Source organism: Zingiber officinale, chromosome 7B, assembly GCF_018446385.1.
Source record: "Zingiber officinale cultivar Zhangliang chromosome 7B, Zo_v1.1, whole genome shotgun sequence".
Lineage (NCBI taxonomy): Eukaryota > Viridiplantae > Streptophyta > Magnoliopsida > Zingiberales > Zingiberaceae > Zingiber > Zingiber officinale.
The window spans coordinates 78,348,407-78,365,389 of NC_055999.1; the positions used below are offsets into that span (position 1 = coordinate 78,348,407).

At 36.1% G+C, this 16,983-nt stretch overlaps 2 protein-coding genes across 5 annotated transcripts; one reads left to right on the top strand and one right to left on the bottom strand.

Moving 5' to 3' along the window:
• Positions 1 to 2,480: 2,480 nt before the first annotated feature.
• On the bottom strand, positions 2,481 to 7,556 carry LOC122006081 (polynucleotide 3'-phosphatase ZDP-like). Its single transcript, XM_042561417.1, has 12 exons — positions 7,153 to 7,556; positions 6,987 to 7,052; positions 6,418 to 6,480; positions 6,295 to 6,348; positions 4,666 to 4,737; positions 4,448 to 4,504; positions 4,289 to 4,365; positions 4,015 to 4,096; positions 3,705 to 3,821; positions 3,392 to 3,522; positions 3,240 to 3,309; positions 2,481 to 2,884 (listed from the first exon to the last, which is right to left on the bottom strand). The coding sequence occupies exons 1-12, from the start codon at positions 7,465 to 7,467 to the stop codon at positions 2,837 to 2,839; spliced, it is 1,152 nt and encodes a 383-aa protein (XP_042417351.1). The 5' UTR covers positions 7,468 to 7,556; the 3' UTR covers positions 2,481 to 2,836.
• A 233-nt stretch (positions 7,557 to 7,789) lies between these two features.
• On the top strand, positions 7,790 to 16,259 carry LOC122006080 (NADPH-dependent diflavin oxidoreductase 1-like). 4 transcript variants are annotated; one of them, XR_006118615.1, is made up of 13 exons: positions 7,790 to 8,238; positions 8,372 to 8,449; positions 8,535 to 8,639; positions 9,830 to 9,921; positions 10,345 to 10,529; positions 10,725 to 10,822; positions 11,924 to 11,998; positions 12,135 to 12,245; positions 12,389 to 12,523; positions 14,342 to 14,461; positions 14,615 to 14,837; positions 14,918 to 15,669; positions 15,779 to 16,259. XR_006118615.1 is itself a non-coding variant. In XM_042561414.1 (12 exons), exons 1-12 carry the CDS (start codon positions 8,083 to 8,085, stop codon positions 15,445 to 15,447), a joined length of 1,908 nt encoding a protein of 635 aa, XP_042417348.1. In that variant the 5' UTR covers positions 7,790 to 8,082; the 3' UTR covers positions 15,448 to 16,259. The 4 variants fall into 4 exon arrangements, 3 of the variants coding, with proteins under 3 accessions (XP_042417348.1, XP_042417349.1, XP_042417350.1); XM_042561414.1 differs by having other exon boundaries at positions 14,918 to 16,259; XM_042561415.1 differs by having other exon boundaries at positions 8,101 to 8,238; positions 8,421 to 8,449; positions 14,918 to 16,259.
• The last annotated feature ends 724 nt before the right edge of the window (positions 16,260 to 16,983 follow it).

A 16,983-nucleotide genomic window follows, 5' to 3' on the forward strand; every position in this document is an offset into this window, starting at 1 on the left:
GCCGTCTATATTCTAGCTGGTTTGTCCTAAGTTCATGACACAGTACACATGAAATTCTAACTAGCAGCATCCACAAAGATAAGTCTATTTAAGTACATCAACGTAGACAAAATAGATCAGTTCTTGTGTGCTACTAAATAGAGGCTCAATTTGATTGCATAAGCATGTGTGCTATCAGACAACCAAACAACACTACAGAAACATAGTTCTGCATAAGCCAAACAAAATAGATCAGTTCTTGAACCCTTCATGAATCTGTAATTAAAAGGCTATGTTGTTATTTTATGTAAAATCTAATTGCAATGTTGGCTTTGTATTTTTTTTTTTTACAGATTCATAAAGATGCTAAGGGCTTGTATAATGTCTCATTCCCTTACTTTACGGATTTGGATATTGTGTATAACAAGAATCTAGCGATGGGGGATATGGCTGAAGATTCACTTGCTGCTGAGCAGAATTTAGGAGATGTTACTTTGACTATGACAGACGAGAGTGATTCTAACACTGAAATTGAATTTTTATCTACCATGGAGTCACTGCCATCTAATTCTTCCAGTTCACGTGCTGCCAAAAAAAAAATGCCCTCATCAAGTTCATAAAGCTTCAAAGAAGACCAAGTTTGCACCTGTGAAGAATGTTGAAACTGAGTACAAGGAATTTAATGATGAAATTCGAGATTTTATGAAGAGTCTTGATGGTCACCTTGGCACAATGTCAACTTGGATGCAAGGTACAACCTCAAGAATGCCTAAAGTTCTTGAACTACTGGAAAAGCATGGGTTCAGTGGTCTAGATAAGTACAAGGCTTCTAAAGCAATTTGTCAAGATCCTTTGAATGTTGACTTGTTATTTAGTTTAGATTCCACTGAAGTGAGAGAATATGTGCTCACTTTAATATAACTAAAGTCTATTAAGATCCTAATTTTGGCATTGTTATCCTCAACTATTGAGGTTAATGTTTCATGAGTAGGTTTATATTTTGCTTAAGTCTCATAGTTGGTTTTGCATTAAGACATTTCATTTTGTATTAAACAAGTAGATGATGTTTAAAATGGTTATAGGCAGTGTTATTACTGATGTTGTTTTTGGTGATATTTTGAATATGTTACTTGATGTGTTGAATTTATTTCATTTTAAAAATAAAGAAAATAAATTTTATTTCTCTATGAAAAAATAGGTCCAATCTTGTGCATATGTAACACGTGCTTGTGCATCCACTGTTGGATCCAAATGCTCATGGTTTGCCACCTACACTTGCATACTGCATGAGGAAGGAGTCAAGGGAGGTGAAGAAGATGCTAACAAGTTCATTACTTGGTTTTGTTTCTTGAGATATCTGAAAATATGCTAATCCATCCCTTGATTTTGTGTTGGTGTTAAAGATTGCTAAAGCATAGAACTGCATTTTTTTTTTCATATTCTCGCATGACAAGTTCATTACCTCTTCAAACAACTATTCATGTAATTGGCATTACTACTTGGAGCTGAGTTGTGTGAATAGACGACTCCCACACCTACACTTTGGGGAGAAAATATCCATAATTATTAGGATCCGGATAGTTCTATTAAAAAGTTACTCTCTTACAAAAAAAAAAAAAATCTTTAAAAGTTTACATTTTAAAATTAAGTGTTTCTATTTCAAATTAAAATGAACCAAATTAAAATACATAAATAATTAAAATAAAAAAAAATTAAAATATCTTTTGTAATAATTTTAACATATATGCTATTTTAAAAAATAGAGATATTATTTTTTTAATAATTTTTAATGCATTAATTAATAAGGATAAAATTAAAAATTTATTTGATTTCGATTATTAATGTTGATTGAAACAAACAATATTAATTATAATCATATCCATTCCGGATTTTGAACTAAACACTAATAATACAATCCTGTTTTCCATTCCTATTGACTCTATAATCAAAGTCATTACCATTCCGACTGATAAATTTGAACCAAACACCCCCTAGATTGTTTGAAATCATCGGAATCACATACAACCATAAAAATTTATACAATCTAACAATTCTATACATTTTTTTATTGGAACGATTTTGTTGGCCTTTTTTTTAGCCTTTTTAAGATCCAATCCTACCTCGATATCCTGGCCAATCCAATCCCTACCAATTCTGACCCCAAATTTAACAAAGTATAGTGCTCCTTAAATGAATAAAAAAACAAATAAAAATAAGAGTTCCTCTTAATAAGTCAAAATTTGTTTTTTTAGAATTATTATATATTAATATTTCTTTACACATCCTACCACATAAAATTTCAAAACCTTTCATATTCTTCCCCAAAAAAAAAAGCACACGCACAAGATTAAATGGAAACAATTTCAGTCTTATTTTTGCGCATCTGCCCTACCATCTTTTTTCTTTCTAGCAGTTTCCCTCTTTCATAGGTTATCTATGCTTCTTATGCAAATGTTGCCGTTATGTAGTAAAATAAAGCAATATTATGTTTACAAAAAACATGTAATAACTCTGATTTATCCCATTAAGAATCACGCGTCTACATTTCGAGCAATACGTTGTGCCGTGTGATCAGGCTTTCTTCACTGGATGGAAAGCATGTCAAACAAAAGTAACATACACAAATGAGGCGAGGTCAAAACTGCAACGAAACCTTTTAAGAATTTCAGACTGCTGAAGGGGCACAACATGGTGATGGTGAGGCAACTGCGAGCATCGACTTCCATTACTGTCGTCAGAAGTTAGACAATGCACAGCGGCGCATTTAGATACCGTCAACGTACAGCATACCAAAATACCAATTACTAACTAAGAGTAAAATATACAAAAGTTGAGAAGCATAGCTGCAGGGATGTCGCTATGCATGAAAGAATTCCTCGGGAACATGAAACTTCAACCCGACAGCCTGTAATGACATTAGACAATTATCTATGGCTTAAAATTTAAAATTTGAACCGAAATGACTAGTTTGATATGTCACTTGCGATCGAGAAACTTTGCTAATGCAAATATCATTGAAGTTATATGTTATGAAATTGAATGATTTTTCCTGAATAAATTGCAGGGGTCAGAGATGATGTAAGGGGAAATGTGTAGATATTTTGTGAGCTCAATGTAAGAAACTTCAGCTGTTTTTAAATTACTCAACAGAAGCATTAGTTATGAAACAGCACAGGACATTCAAGTTTGTTCCGTTATCCATACTATTTTTTTTCAAACAAATTAGATTTGAATAATGTAAAGTGATGAAACTGAGGTACCTTGGCAAATTGTATATCTGCATCACTGTGATCATTAGTTCTCCCTGCTGCATCACCAACATAAAAGGATCTGCAACAAAGCCAATGGCTTGAATTAGTAATTCTGGTTTAAATACTTGACAAACGAATAAGAGTTCCATGTCAAGTATAACTGGTCCATGTCAACTTCAATTCCAGAATTCAAGTATTTCTCCATCAATGTCCACATTCCGGGCTGTGGTTTTCTAAACAGATCATCAGGTGTCTGATCCTTGCTCTTCCCTAGTCCACAAGCAATAAATACCTGCAAAACATATATTAACAACATAATAAAGTGCTCATCGAAAAACATATGCTCAAATTTCAGATGAAAGCAAATGCCGTTCAATTGATCTTAAAGTCCAGATGAAAAGTTTTGATATTAAAAATTCACAAATAATCAACTGTGTCAGGACAAAAAAATAATGAATGATGATGATACCACACCTGAACTGGAACATTTACACACTTTATGAAGTTTTCAAGTCGTCCTATTTTGGAATCAACTGCTTGTTGTTGTTTGTTCTTCCAACGTTCAATGTTTGATTCATTGGTAAAAATAACCTGAAGTAAACGATATTAGTGCTTGGTTAAACTGTTATGATTCAACAGAAAGATGAGACAGAAGGCAACAACTCAATATGAAAAATTCACACATTTTTGGTAGTATTATGGATGATTATTGATTTTCATTATTATTGTTCACAACTAAATTTGTCAAGTATAAAATATAAAAGAAAGAATATCAATGGCAAACCAGCTTGTAGCCTTCCTTGTATAGCCCTTGCAGTTTCTCTGGAATTGATGGATACATGAGAGACCAAGCATCAGGACCAACTCTGTAACAAATCCAAACGAAGTAGAGCATTGAGTAATATAGGTCCCAAAAAAATTGATTCTGGTATCTATATACTGACTATAAGATTCCTAATGTTACTGAGGATTCATGAATTGCAAAAATATGACAATGGCCAGGAGTTGTAGTCCCGAATGAAAAAGGAGGCAGTTATGTCAAGCAATAGTCTTCATACCTTCTCACTGATGTATTCGCAAGGCAACCGTCAAAATCAAATGCAGCAATCTTTTGTGAATCATAAAGCCCATCCTCCTAAAAATGCAATAATTTATCATGACTCTGCCCTCTTGCCTACCATCTTTAGATTCAATTTTCATGATCAATAGAAAAATACCTTCTCGCGGAAAATAACAGTCCTGAAGGCTTTCCATTTTAATGGAAGGGTAGCATTCTGGATCAAAAAATTTAAAAAAAAAAATCAAATTGGTTCAAACTAACAATTTTTTTTTAAAAAAAAATATAATCAAGAAAAAAATTGCAAATTTTTACATGCCTTCGGGCAGAGGTAAATGAAAAACATACTGACAGAAAATAGTAAAGAAAGAAAACCACCTTGTACTTATCTTTGGTATCAGAAATATCAAACTCTATCATCTGGCAATTGTTTTTGTCATTGGCAGACAACTGAGATACACCATGAAAAAGAACAGTACCATGTCAAAATGTTGCAAAGCATACGAGGGAAGCATGAAGGATATGTTCTTCAGGAAGTTCACATATTAATAACGAATATTCAGGTGATAATAAAGAGTTTCAAAACTCCTAGAATTTATGAAGAGAGTTAAAAAGCATGGGTCACACTGGTTTTGTTTACTAAAAAAGATTCATCCCGTGTATTCTTATCGTATTCACACAGAATTAAATAGTTTGGGGGAAATTTCAGAAGATCAAAATCAACATCAAATTGGTCACCATTTTGAATATAGTTTCTTGGATTTCCATAGCTAAAAATGGCATTTTCATTCAATTTTGGAATGACAATTTTAAAACGAGTGAATCTAAAAAATTCTATAAAAATTCAAATGAATGCCAATCAAAGATGAAAAAAATACCAGGAATCAAAATAAATCAACAATCATATTTGATTTAAGTTAGACTTGAAGCCATACTTAGACGTTAAATAGTTTTTAAGAAATTATGTAATGATTCTTAATTATTTGAAATCAAAGCTATTCACTAAACTTGTGAAAGATAATGGTAAGTTTAATAGATTTTTTTATCTAATACCTTATGTAAAAAATCAAATGGTTTTCTAGTTACTTTAGATTAAAATAAGACATGTAAAAATAGATTTCCTTTTTATGACAAGCAAAAGAGAAGTGCCCACTTGATGATTAAGAAAAATAGTGCAATCAGAATTATGGCTATTTTTATAGAAGATGACATGTTGATGTATGTGAACTACGTTATAATCCTAGGATTCAAGAAAGTGGCAGAAAGAGAATTAGATGAGGAAGAGAGATTATAGAGAGAGAAAGAGGGAAAATGTTTTGATTAAACTTGCATTTTAACTTCATTCATGTAAATATTACAATTATATAGACACTGTTATGAACTTATTTTAACTCCTAATATTGACTACAAATTATTTATTTAGGCATTCTAATAAAAATAAAATGATTGTGGAACAAATAATTTTAAAATTGATCCATGCTAGACCAATTCTCGATTAAAACTAAATAACAATTAAAAACATAATCATTTGTTGACATGGTAATCCCTGATGATGTTACAAGTAGGCACAAAACATATCAAAATTCACAATTGTGCTCGAGCATGAACTTGGACTCTTGGAGAGCCCTAGAGGTTATGGAGGTGAAGATTGAAGTCCTAAGGTTGTAACTTTTCGTTTGCTTTCTAGTATGGCTCCTTACAGTGCCTATGAAAGGATCTAGTTTTATGCAGTAACAATGTCCAGAAAATTATGATTATGGACTGATACAAGTATGATCATTAGATTATATGAAAACTCAAGAATCACAAAGAGGCTTCAAGAAAAAAAAAAGTAAACTAGAAGGAAACCAAATTTTTACACAATAGGGCAAATAAGTCAAATCTCTACAAGTTTAATGCAGCATCCTTCTGAAGCAAATGTTCTGTTTATCAAGTAGCAGCATTTGATATGAATGATCCACCATGATAACCTAGCTCACAAAAAAAAAGGAAGAAAAACATCTTCACCTTTTCCTCCTCTGGCTTCCTATCTTCATTCCCAGTTTTATCCGTAAGAGAGACCTTTAAAGGGGGGAAAAAAGTTAAGCTCAACAGAACCAAACTATCCTGAAGAAATTATTTTCTTTTGACCTTTTGTTTCTTTGAACTCTTTGCTTCCTTCTTCGCAGATGATTCAACACCTCTTTTATGTACCTAGTAGCACATTGACAAGCAAGATGAAGCTAAGCAAGCAACATTTCTCCAGTAGTACGATTAGTTTGTAAAGCAGCTGATCCTAAGCATGTGCTAGTATTATAGGGTCATTAGGATGTTAATAAAGGAAATACTTGACATGTTTACCAAACTCAACTACAACAATAATGCATAACCATTTTCTACTTTGAAATACTGTTTGTGACAATATCAGTTCAAGGATCTGCGGGATTTGATTTGCAAATTATACCATTTTTTGGCATGTGCAAGGCTCATCAATCTACAAGCATACTCAGACAGTATGCAAAAATGGTCATATTTTACAATTTATGGGGGTTAATGTTAAGAATAAGTCACCCATATAGTCAATATGCCAGTGCTTGGGAAAATTTGCATACTTGTAAGACAAACTACGGATACCAAACAAGCAAATAATAATCAGTGCTCATCAGAAACATGGACTAAAGAGATAAACCAGCAATGCCCAAACAGAAGCAGAAAACCACCTCTTCGGAGTTATGGTCGAGTGCGGCAGAAGCCTCTAGTTCTCTCAAAGCATCCTTGTCTTGGTCCTGAATCATCAACACAATCGAAACATAAGACGGGACGATAAAAAAAAAGAAAACGGCCGAACCCTCGCTACCCGCATTGCCTCGTCCATCGCGGCCTAACCTTGAGAGAAGAGAACCCGACGATCTCGTCGGCGGCGGGGAGGGAGCGGGACGCGTCCGGGAAGCAGTCGACGTGGAACCACTTGACGAGATCGAACCCACGAGGGTCTTTCGAGGAGGACCCCAGCCGCAGCGCCCCGACCGAGATCGCCTTGCTGCATCCCTTGCAGGTGGACCGGCCAGACTTGGCGTACTCCGCCACCACTTTCGGCGACGCCATCGGCGATCGAGATACGAGGCGGGAGGCGGTGGAGACGGGAATGAAGAGGAGGAGATGGTGGCAGCGAAGGGACGAGAGAGTGTAGGAGAGGAGCATGCGCGTACGAGTACTGGAGGGGGATAACTAGGGTTTTTTATCCGCCATAATCTTGCGGTGGAAGAAACCGCCATGGATTGGGTAGTCTTGCGGTTGATGAAAGAGCGTGGATGGGTTTTCGGTTTTCCAAAAAGTACTAGAAAGTTCTCGAAACTTCTGTTAATTCCACGGTCCGGTTCGACCGTCTATTCGGAGGAGGAGGAGGAGGAGGAGGAGGAGGCGGAGGATGACGGGCCCGATTGGAAGAATGGCATCATTTGAGCCCAATAATGATCAAACCGGCCCAAGTCGCTCCTTCTCTGGACGGCTGGACAGCGCTCAAGTCTATTTTTTGTTCGTCGCCCTCTCCTTCTCAGTGGCCTTCCCTCATTTCGCTCCGGCGGCTACGAGGGGCGACGACTCCACGTCTGCGACGAATTCGGTGACGTAGAGGGGTGCTGCAGCGGTCGGGTGTTGCTAGCATCAGCCTCGAAGGACTTCACGAGCACAGCGACCGACGGTTTCTAGCGGGGCACCGGCGGTGAGAAGCTGCGGTATCCACCACCGGAAACCTTGCTCGGTGGAAGTAGGATCCACTCCGGTATTGTAATTGCTACCTTTTACCTTGCCAAAAGAATGGATGGGGAGTCAGAGCTGAAACTGAGCCGTCTGTTGGTTCTATATGCTTCCCAAACCGGGAACGCTATGGATGCTGCTGAGCGGGTTGGAAGGGAGGCAGAGCGTGGTGGCTGTCCTTCTGTCCAAGTCATCTCCATTGATCGGTTTGATGTGGTTTGTCATCTATATTGATTTCCAATTTATTGGTTTTGATCTTGTTTACGGCAAAATTATACTTGTACTTTTGTTTTCTCAGCAAACTGTTTGGTGTATTGGACTATTAAAAAATTTTACTGTTCACTTGTAGAATTTCTTGCCAGATGAAAATATTGCAGTTTTTGTTGTTTCCACCACAGGGCAGGGTGATGTGCCAGATTCAATGAAGGTCACTCTTGCTTTCTTTTGGAAACTGATGATGGTTGGGAAAAAAAAATGTAACAGAAGTCTGATATATTATGCTACATTACTAGGTTTTCTGGAAGTTTCTTTTGCAAAGGCGTCTCAGCAATAAGTGGTTGGAAGGACTTCAATACGCTGTTTTTGGGCTGGGTGATTCAGGGTACCAGAAATATAATGTAAAATCCTGTTATGCATTATTTCTCTTCAGCTCATGTGTAATTTGTTTTCTTCATTGCATTGCTGTTCAGCTTTTCGCTTAAATAAAAAATCAGAATACCCCCAAGACAAATAGATCTTCATGAATTGTGCTTGTCAGTTGTCCCAGCTATCTAGTGGTGGTCATTGTTGATCTTTTATCTCCATTGAGTTCTATGTAGAGCTGGTAACATTCAAATATATTAAATATTTTTTTACTACACTAAAGTGGTTCATTAATTTTGACAAGCATGTCTGTTAATCTATTTTTCAAACCATGTGGTTGAGCAATAAAGTGGTTCATTAATTTGACGTGCTCATTTGAATTTTTTTTTTATACCTTAACTCGTTGCTTCCTTGTCAGCTAACATTTTTTTCCAACTGCGAGGGTGGCACTACAATGGATGAAGACACTTGATTAGTGTGATAGGAGCAACCAATGTGTGGTAGACAAGATGTATAAGTGGATCACATGAGGGTTTTTATCCAGAGGAACTTCTTGTGGAGGGAGTCCATTTAACCAAAAAGGAACAATGAGCATTGTGGTGGCTTCTTAGTGACAAAGCTGGTGAAGACGATGATGGCCTGGGTGCTTCAAAGGACAAGTAGATCAGAACACTGAGTAGATTACCTCGGTAGAGAGGAAATAGAATTTCACATGAATGACATTGTGCGGAAGAGGAGTTCAACACTGACCAAGTGAGAGGGTATCGATGACATTGATACCATGTTAGGGGGAATTATTCCTTATAAGAATCCCTAAGTTGTCCTGCTGTACCTGTATAACTTATAAGGAATATTGCAAGCAAGTGTTATACCCTTTACATACACATGGCCCCTTTGCCCATAACATATGAATTATTTATGATCATGTGAACTTAATTGTGGATAATAATTCCAAATTTTTCATACACAATTTCTTTGGGCAATGTGAAACAGAAGTCAGAAATTCAAATTGTGTAAAGTTTTAAATTCCAACTAGGCCTAGTTAGTTAGAGAAATCAACTTGATGCTTCAACTTTTTGGAGACTAATTGAATTTTAGTGATTTTTATTTTTCATGAAATTGTTTTTATGTTTATAAGCATCAAAATTGAAGCACCATTCAATTGCAATGATCATAATAATGTACTGTTTCTAGTCTTTAATTTATATCCTGGAATATTTGGCAGTTTACTGCAAAGAAATTGGATAAAAGGCTTTCCGATCTCGGAGCAATGCTTTTAATTGAAAAAGGTCTAGGGGATGATCAACACCCTTCTGGGTATGTTTTTCATTTAGTCTTACTGTTGATTTTTCTGTCTTCATTGTAAACTTGTAATATTCTTGAGATATATGCTTACCGGTTATAATTATCTCGCTTATCATTAAAGAGGAAATCATCATCATCAGTCCATGTTAGTCCCAGTATTTGTTCATCTCATGTTAATATTTTTTTTTTTGAGAATATTAATTAGGGATCATGTTAAAATTCTTTTAATATTCCATAGGTAAGATGAGATTTGGTCGTTGCTAACTGTGTTGGTTCTTAATTCCTACTACTATAAGTAAGATTAATATGTCACTTTAGGAATTTTGTTGCTTGATCCATCTGAGATCTTTTGTTCGACAGTTTGATTACCTTCAAATTTTGTTAGTTTCTTAAAAAATGGAATCAGAATGATATTTTGGAATTTACCATGGGCAGATATGAAGGTGCCTTAGATCCTTGGTTGTCATCTTTTTGGAAGAAGCTGAATATGATGCATCCCAACATTTTGCCTAGGATATCGGATATTATGGACCCTTCTATGAGAAGTTTGGAGCAAGCAAAATTTGAGGTCACATACCATTTGTCGGACAACATCCAACTGGAGCTTTCAAATGTATCTGGTGAGTTTTGATAGGATACATCAACTGTTTGATTGTTTTTTACTAGTTGAGCTGATTGACTTGTATGTCTCTGTTAATTTTATATCAACTTAAGAGTGCAAGGATATATGTTGTTGCCTCATTGTGCATATCTTCCAGAAGTAATGCTTTCCTTTAATAGTTCTTGAGAAGGCTTTTGACTCTCATATGTGTTAGACTTGAAGGAGACTGAGAAGGTGATTGAGAGTGCACTTTCAATGTCGCCAGTGCAGTTTTACTATCAGAACAAGAAGCCACATTATTTCTTGAAGATGGTATGAACAATGTTCTCTGTGATTGCGCTTCTATAGAGTTTGGACAGTTCTTTTTAATGTTCAATCCCATTAATTTGGGATATAGGTTATCTTAATCTTCACATATAATAAATCATGTATGATATTTGCATTTTTCTATTAGAAACTTGTGCCAATACTATCCGTGTTATTTTAAGTTAAGCTTGTATCATTAGTTTCTAAATATACATTTATATTGTTGTTGGATATATTGGGTTGATGCCGTTATGTTTATAGATTAGAGAAGGTTTACAGGCACAGACAGTATGATTATGGATAAACCAAAACTTAGAAATTTTAACATACATGCTCAGATAAAGTTTATTTTAGTTATTTATGTGTTATCTTCAGCTAAAATTCGTTTCTACATTAAGATTTATTTACACAAAGATTGAAGAGAAAGGATTAGAAAAAAAAGATCAATTGAATCAGCTTGTGTGACAATATTCACCAGTGTTATAGCAAAAGGAAGTGGATGTGACTGTGATGGATGCAACTGGTTTAAGATAGGATTTGCTTATGAGCTTCATATTCTAGATTCTGATAATGGCATCTACATATTGACTTTCTTGGATCCCTGTTAATATAAATCTTGTTTTATTTGTAATTTGTGGTATATTTGTTGTACACATGTAGTTGGGAATAGTAGTTTGTCAAGATTCTTGTCACAAACTGGGCAGAGTGGATTGCAGACTAGCACCATTATCCATCAAATATAGGTCTTCTTCCTGTTTTTGGTTGTTTATGCAGCACCTAAGCATTGTGTTAATTTATGCCCCACAAAATCTGGATGGACTGTTTTTGTTCAAAAATGAAATCTATCCGAACCATCCATATGCTGTTGAATATTTGAAATCACATTAGTGAAACACTTCTGTTGTTGCTTCATCTTACTGAAACATTTGGAAACTCATGCCTACTGGTATTCTAACCGTGTATATTTGGGTTGGCGTTATGATCTCTTTAGACAGTGTACCTTTGATCCTTGTTGTGTTGTACAATGCAGAAGTGGCTTTTATGACTTGCCCTGTATTATTTTTGTGTTGCTAATCTTTGGAATATTTCTTTTGATTAATTTTACAGATAACTAATCATCAACTAACAAAACCAAGCCAGAGTAGAGATGTACGCCACTTTGAGTTTGAAAGTTCATTGAATGTGAGTTTCTTATGTAATCTTGATTGAAATTTATTACAAATCCAACTTATCATTTCTCTACCTGGTAGCTGTTCATATTCAAATTCTATTTTTGATTCCCAGTCAATTACTAATTAAACTGCTGTTCTAACTTCAGTCCATTAACTATCAAGTGGGTGATGTTCTTGAGATTCTCCCAAGTCAAAATCCTGCAGCTGTTGATGCATTTATTAGGCGCTGTAACTTGGATCCAAACTGTTACATCACTGTATGTTGTTCTTTCTTGTTGCTTTCTTTTTGAGATATCCATGGAAACCTAAGAAGTGTTGCCTTACTTTCTTAAAAACTATATGTATACTGCCAACTTGTTTATCCTAAAAAGGTCTTGACAAAAATATATTCATCATCCAGGTCAATCCCAGAGATGCAGCCAAGCCATCCATTGGTAGGCATACAATGAACATGGTGCACCCTGTTAAACTGAAGAGTTTTGTGGAACTCACCATGGATGTGGCATCAGCTTCTCCTCGGCGTTACTTCTTTGAGGCAATCTTAAGTTCATTATTTGCATCAGTTCAATACACTTTTTCATGCTAGTTTTGCCAACCTATGTTGCAACTGATAAGGGAGAGGAGCTTCTAGGAACTAGAGGTGTCAATAGGATGTACACAGCCTAGCATGGCCCAAGTTGAGTGATGCTGGGCTAGGCATGGGTACTGCCTAGGTCGATTCAACTTCAACTAGCTCAGACCATGCTTGTCTTGATGGTCCGAGGATATATATATATACACACACAACAACAACCACCAAGCTTTATCCCACTAGGTCGGGTCGGCTATATTTATTTACGAAGTGAGCCTTGGCGCAACGGTAAAGTTGTTACCATGTGACCAAAAAATCCTGTAAACGGCCTCTTGCAAAAAGCAGGGTAAGGCTACGTACAATGGATCCTTCCCCGAGACCCGGCATGGCGGGAGCTTCGTGCGTCGGGCTGCTCTTTTTTTTTTTTTTTTTTTAAATGTATATATTTAAAAAAAAAACAGGGATAAATGAGAATCCTTGAAAAAATATAAAAAATAATAAATGGGTCATTATTAGCCCATGAATTGGCATATGAGCTGGGCTCATCCTTGTCTTTGATAATCCCTGTCCAATTCCATGGGTGGCATAACTGACTTAGTTCTATGTCATTGTCATTCTGTATAGTGCTAGTTCTGGACACGATCTATTTCATGCATGGCGGAGCATGGAATGTGGGCCTAAAATTCCGTATCATGCATGGTCTTGCAGACATGCCCATGGCTTAAGTCCCAAATTACCATATATGACATATCAAAATATAGCATAGAATAACCTATGGATGAAAACGAGGCAGTGGGAGAGGATTGATTGATATATAATGTGTTACACTATGTTTGCAGTGTTAGTATTACTCTAACTGAAACTGGATGAGCATGGTTACCTTCATTAAAAGCTTTTATTTATATGGATTATGAGATTTGAACTTATTTACATTTGCATGATCTAAAAAATTATGTTGTAGTACTCAATTTATTTCTACATTATGAGATGTAGGCTAATAGAGGAACTTTATAAACTTAGATGAGTTAGATACTGTTAACTTGGGTTTAACGATTTTGGGTCTCATAAATTAATCAACCAGTTCTCTCATCTAAGCGACTTATGACAATTGATATCACAGCAAACTTAATCTAAGGCATGGGGTTGTTGTGTGATGGTGGAGCCACTACTGGTCCTCACATGTTGACAATTAGGGATGATTCTAGGTTATGAGTTGGAGTCTTAATGAGGACAACAAAAATTATAGTGAGGTAATAAATTGTAATTCGCCGATTTCACATGGTGAGTTGTGGACTAATGGAGAAACTTTATAGGTTTAGATGAGTTAACTACTATTAACTTGGACTTCAACATTTTTGACCAGCGATTGAGTCTCATAAGTTAACCAATTCAGATCTCTTATCTAAGCAGGTTATGACCTGTTCAGTTGTTGGTGGTTGGGTGATTTAATTCACAAATTGATGCATTTTGCTTGGTGAAGGAGCCTTTCTCATTCTGAGTTTGGAGTCTTCCTGATTAGTCTTTTTGCTTCTAATATATCGGTACAGTGTTCAGAGGTAAGAACACGTGAAAAAGGCAACACAAATTTGCATTAGTTTAGCACCTAGTTAAATGCCTTTCTCTAGAATAGACTTGCAGGAGTAAGGCTCATTTATTTATAGCCACTTAACATGTTCAGTTTGGTAATTTAATCATTCCATTAGGGATCTTGTTTTGCTTGCTTACATTTCTAATGATAGAGGAATCTGAAACTCTCTTTCTGCAATTTTATCTGCCTGTTAGGTGATGAGCTTTTATGCTACAGCTGACCACGAAAAGGAAAAACTTCAGTATTTTGCCTCTCCAGAAGGAAGGGATGATTTGTACGAGTACAATCAGAAGGAGCGGAGATCTGTTCTTGAGGTGATCTATTCTATTGTTACTGAAGTTGCTAATTTTTTTAATCTGATATTAATTAGTTTTGATGTTGAACATCTGGGAAGTGTTTTCTTAAATTGCGCCTGATGTTAGTGTAGGTTTTTTCAAGTATTGAAAAGTTATTGATCTTTGTTATAGGTACTGGAGGATTTTCCATCTGTGGAAATGCCATTCGAATGGTTGGTGCAATTGGTCCCTCCACTAAAAACAAGAGCATTTTCCATCTCCTCATCTCCTTCTGTTCATCCAAATCAAGTGCACCTAACTGTGAGCATTGTTTCATGGATCACTCCGTTCAAGAGAACGCGATATGGTCTCTGTTCATCATGGCTTGCTGGACTTGATCCATGCGAAACCAACGGTAAAATTATCTCTATTATTGTCATAGAATGTTCTATAAAAGCACCATTAGGTAATTCTATCTTTCAAATCTGCAAACAGAATTTCACATTCCCTCGTGGGTCACTCGAGGCGCTTTGCTACGGCCTCTACCATCAGTACCACTCATTCTTGTGGGACCAGGAACAGGATGTGCACCATTCAGGGCATTTGTGGAGGAACGTGCTCAACAGAAATTAACCAGATCAATATCTCCTGTTCTCTTCTTCTTTGGGTGTCGGAATGAAGAAAATGATTTTTTATATGAGAATTTCTGGTTGTCTCATGCCCAAAATAACGGGGTGTTATCCACAAACAAGGGTGGCGGTTTTTTTGTTGCATTCTCTAGAGATCAGCCGCAAAAGGTTTATGTGCAGCATAAGATGAAGGAAGAGAGTAAAAGAATTTGGAATCTTCTTAGTGCAGGTGCTGCAATATATATTGCAGGGTCCTCCACGAAGATGCCAGCAGATGTGACTTCGACTCTGGAAGAAATTATTATGGAAGAAAGTGGGATCTCTAAAGAATCAGCCGCAAAGTGGCTCCGTCTACTAGAGAAGGCTGGTAGATTTTTCATTGAGGCATGGTCTTGAACTATGAGACTTTTGGATCGATGCAGGAAATGAATATTATTGGTTTGATCCAACATCTATTTGATCCGATCAAGGTGCACACCACTGAGATGAGCACGGTCGATTAGTATTTCTCACGGTACTCACATCGGTAATTGAAATAATACAGTTTCCTTCTGATAGAGTCATTCAGTAATATGGGAATCAACTTTTAGCAACATTTTTGTGCAAGAGACACTACAGGTACTTACTACACTTTCACACTTGCATTCCCGTTGTTATGAATCAAGAATAGCACATGCCAACATCTCAGTACATAGTCGGCGAATTTATAAACAAACATTCGATACAGATATTATCCAACACTCGGGTTTATTTGGTGTTGCTCTGTCATCAGCTGTGTAGATCATCATGACTTCAGTATGCATTCTGTAGGAGTAAACATGGTTCTGATGAACTTCTGCATTCTTGATGTTCGATCATGCTGAGGCAGATCATATTCTCAGTCTAGACAATATGCTTAGAGATCGTCGGACATTTTCGTAAAGCTTGACTACATTATCGGAAAGAATGATTGAAAAATGAGCAAACTTTTGGTCCAACCGGGAACTTGATCTTTGCAGTCAAACAATGGCACATCTGCTTGTTCGCAACAACTAAACCAGTCTGTAAGGGTCATTCTTCAATCAAATGGTTCAGTTAGAATGCTACTGTTCCATGATTGGCAGTCTAATAAGTTGCACAAAACATTTAGCAAACTTTTTATTTTGTAACATACCATTGAACTTTAGATGGGGAACCAAACTTAAATCGATAAGCTGTTAACAATCCAACGTTCAGTTTAGTTTTAATCTGAACTCGAATTGTTTGACAAATAGGTCAATTTGTAATTCATGAAACGGGTTATAGTTGGTCTTTACAGGTGATATGGGGTGATTAATTCCTAATGCTTGTCATGTGTGGCTTGTCTCACCTTCATTGCCACTCCAACCTAGAAGAAGAGCTTCACATGAGTGAGCAAGAGGTGTGTAGCCGTGACTATGCTTCCTAATTTAGGAGACCTATATATGTGAAAACATAGATCCTAAGGCCTATGAATAAGGTTTCAGAAAGTAGAGATTGAGGTCTTCTTCCTCATTTTAGTGAGGAGGAACAACAACAACAAGAACAACAAATGACCGCATGACTGCCATCGTTCCACTTTGGAATTCACATCGCCTTATCGCCTATGTGATTTTCTTCGACATGGCCCTGCATTTAACCAGCTTCAGTTGTGAAACCCCATCTATTCGTCTGGTTAGGTTATGATATTCCAATATGAATCTCACCCTTCACTTCAGATTCAAAAACCTTAAATTTCAGAACTAAACACAATCTTTAAACTCAACACAATTTCATTTAACATAAAACAGATTCAACACATATGGAGTCAAATAAAATGAATTCATTTACAGAGTAAATTAATTTAAAAAAATTTAGTAATTTTTTTATGCTATATAATTTTTTTTAGCGTTTAATTATTTGTCAACCTTAAATAGTAATTTAAATGCTATATTA

Coding starts and splice junctions, on each gene's coding strand:
- LOC122006080 (XM_042561414.1), top strand. CDS start 8,083: ATGGATGGGGAGTCAGAGCTGAAACTGAGCCGTCTGTTGGTTCTATAT. Junction 8,239..8,371: donor CCATTGATCGGTTTGATGTG/GTTTGTCATCTA, acceptor GTTCACTTGTAG/AATTTCTTGCCAGATGAAAA. Junction 11,999..12,134: donor AGTTTGAAAGTTCATTGAAT/GTGAGTTTCTTA, acceptor TTCTAACTTCAG/TCCATTAACTATCAAGTGGG.
- LOC122006081 (XM_042561417.1), bottom strand. CDS start 7,467: ATGCTCCTCTCCTACACTCTCTCGTCCCTTCGCTGCCACCATCTCCTC. Junction 7,053..7,152: donor TCGGGTTCTCTTCTCTCAAG/GTTAGGCCGCGA, acceptor TTGATGATTCAG/GACCAAGACAAGGATGCTTT. Junction 4,097..4,288: donor GCGAATACATCAGTGAGAAG/GTATGAAGACTA, acceptor GATTTGTTACAG/AGTTGGTCCTGATGCTTGGT.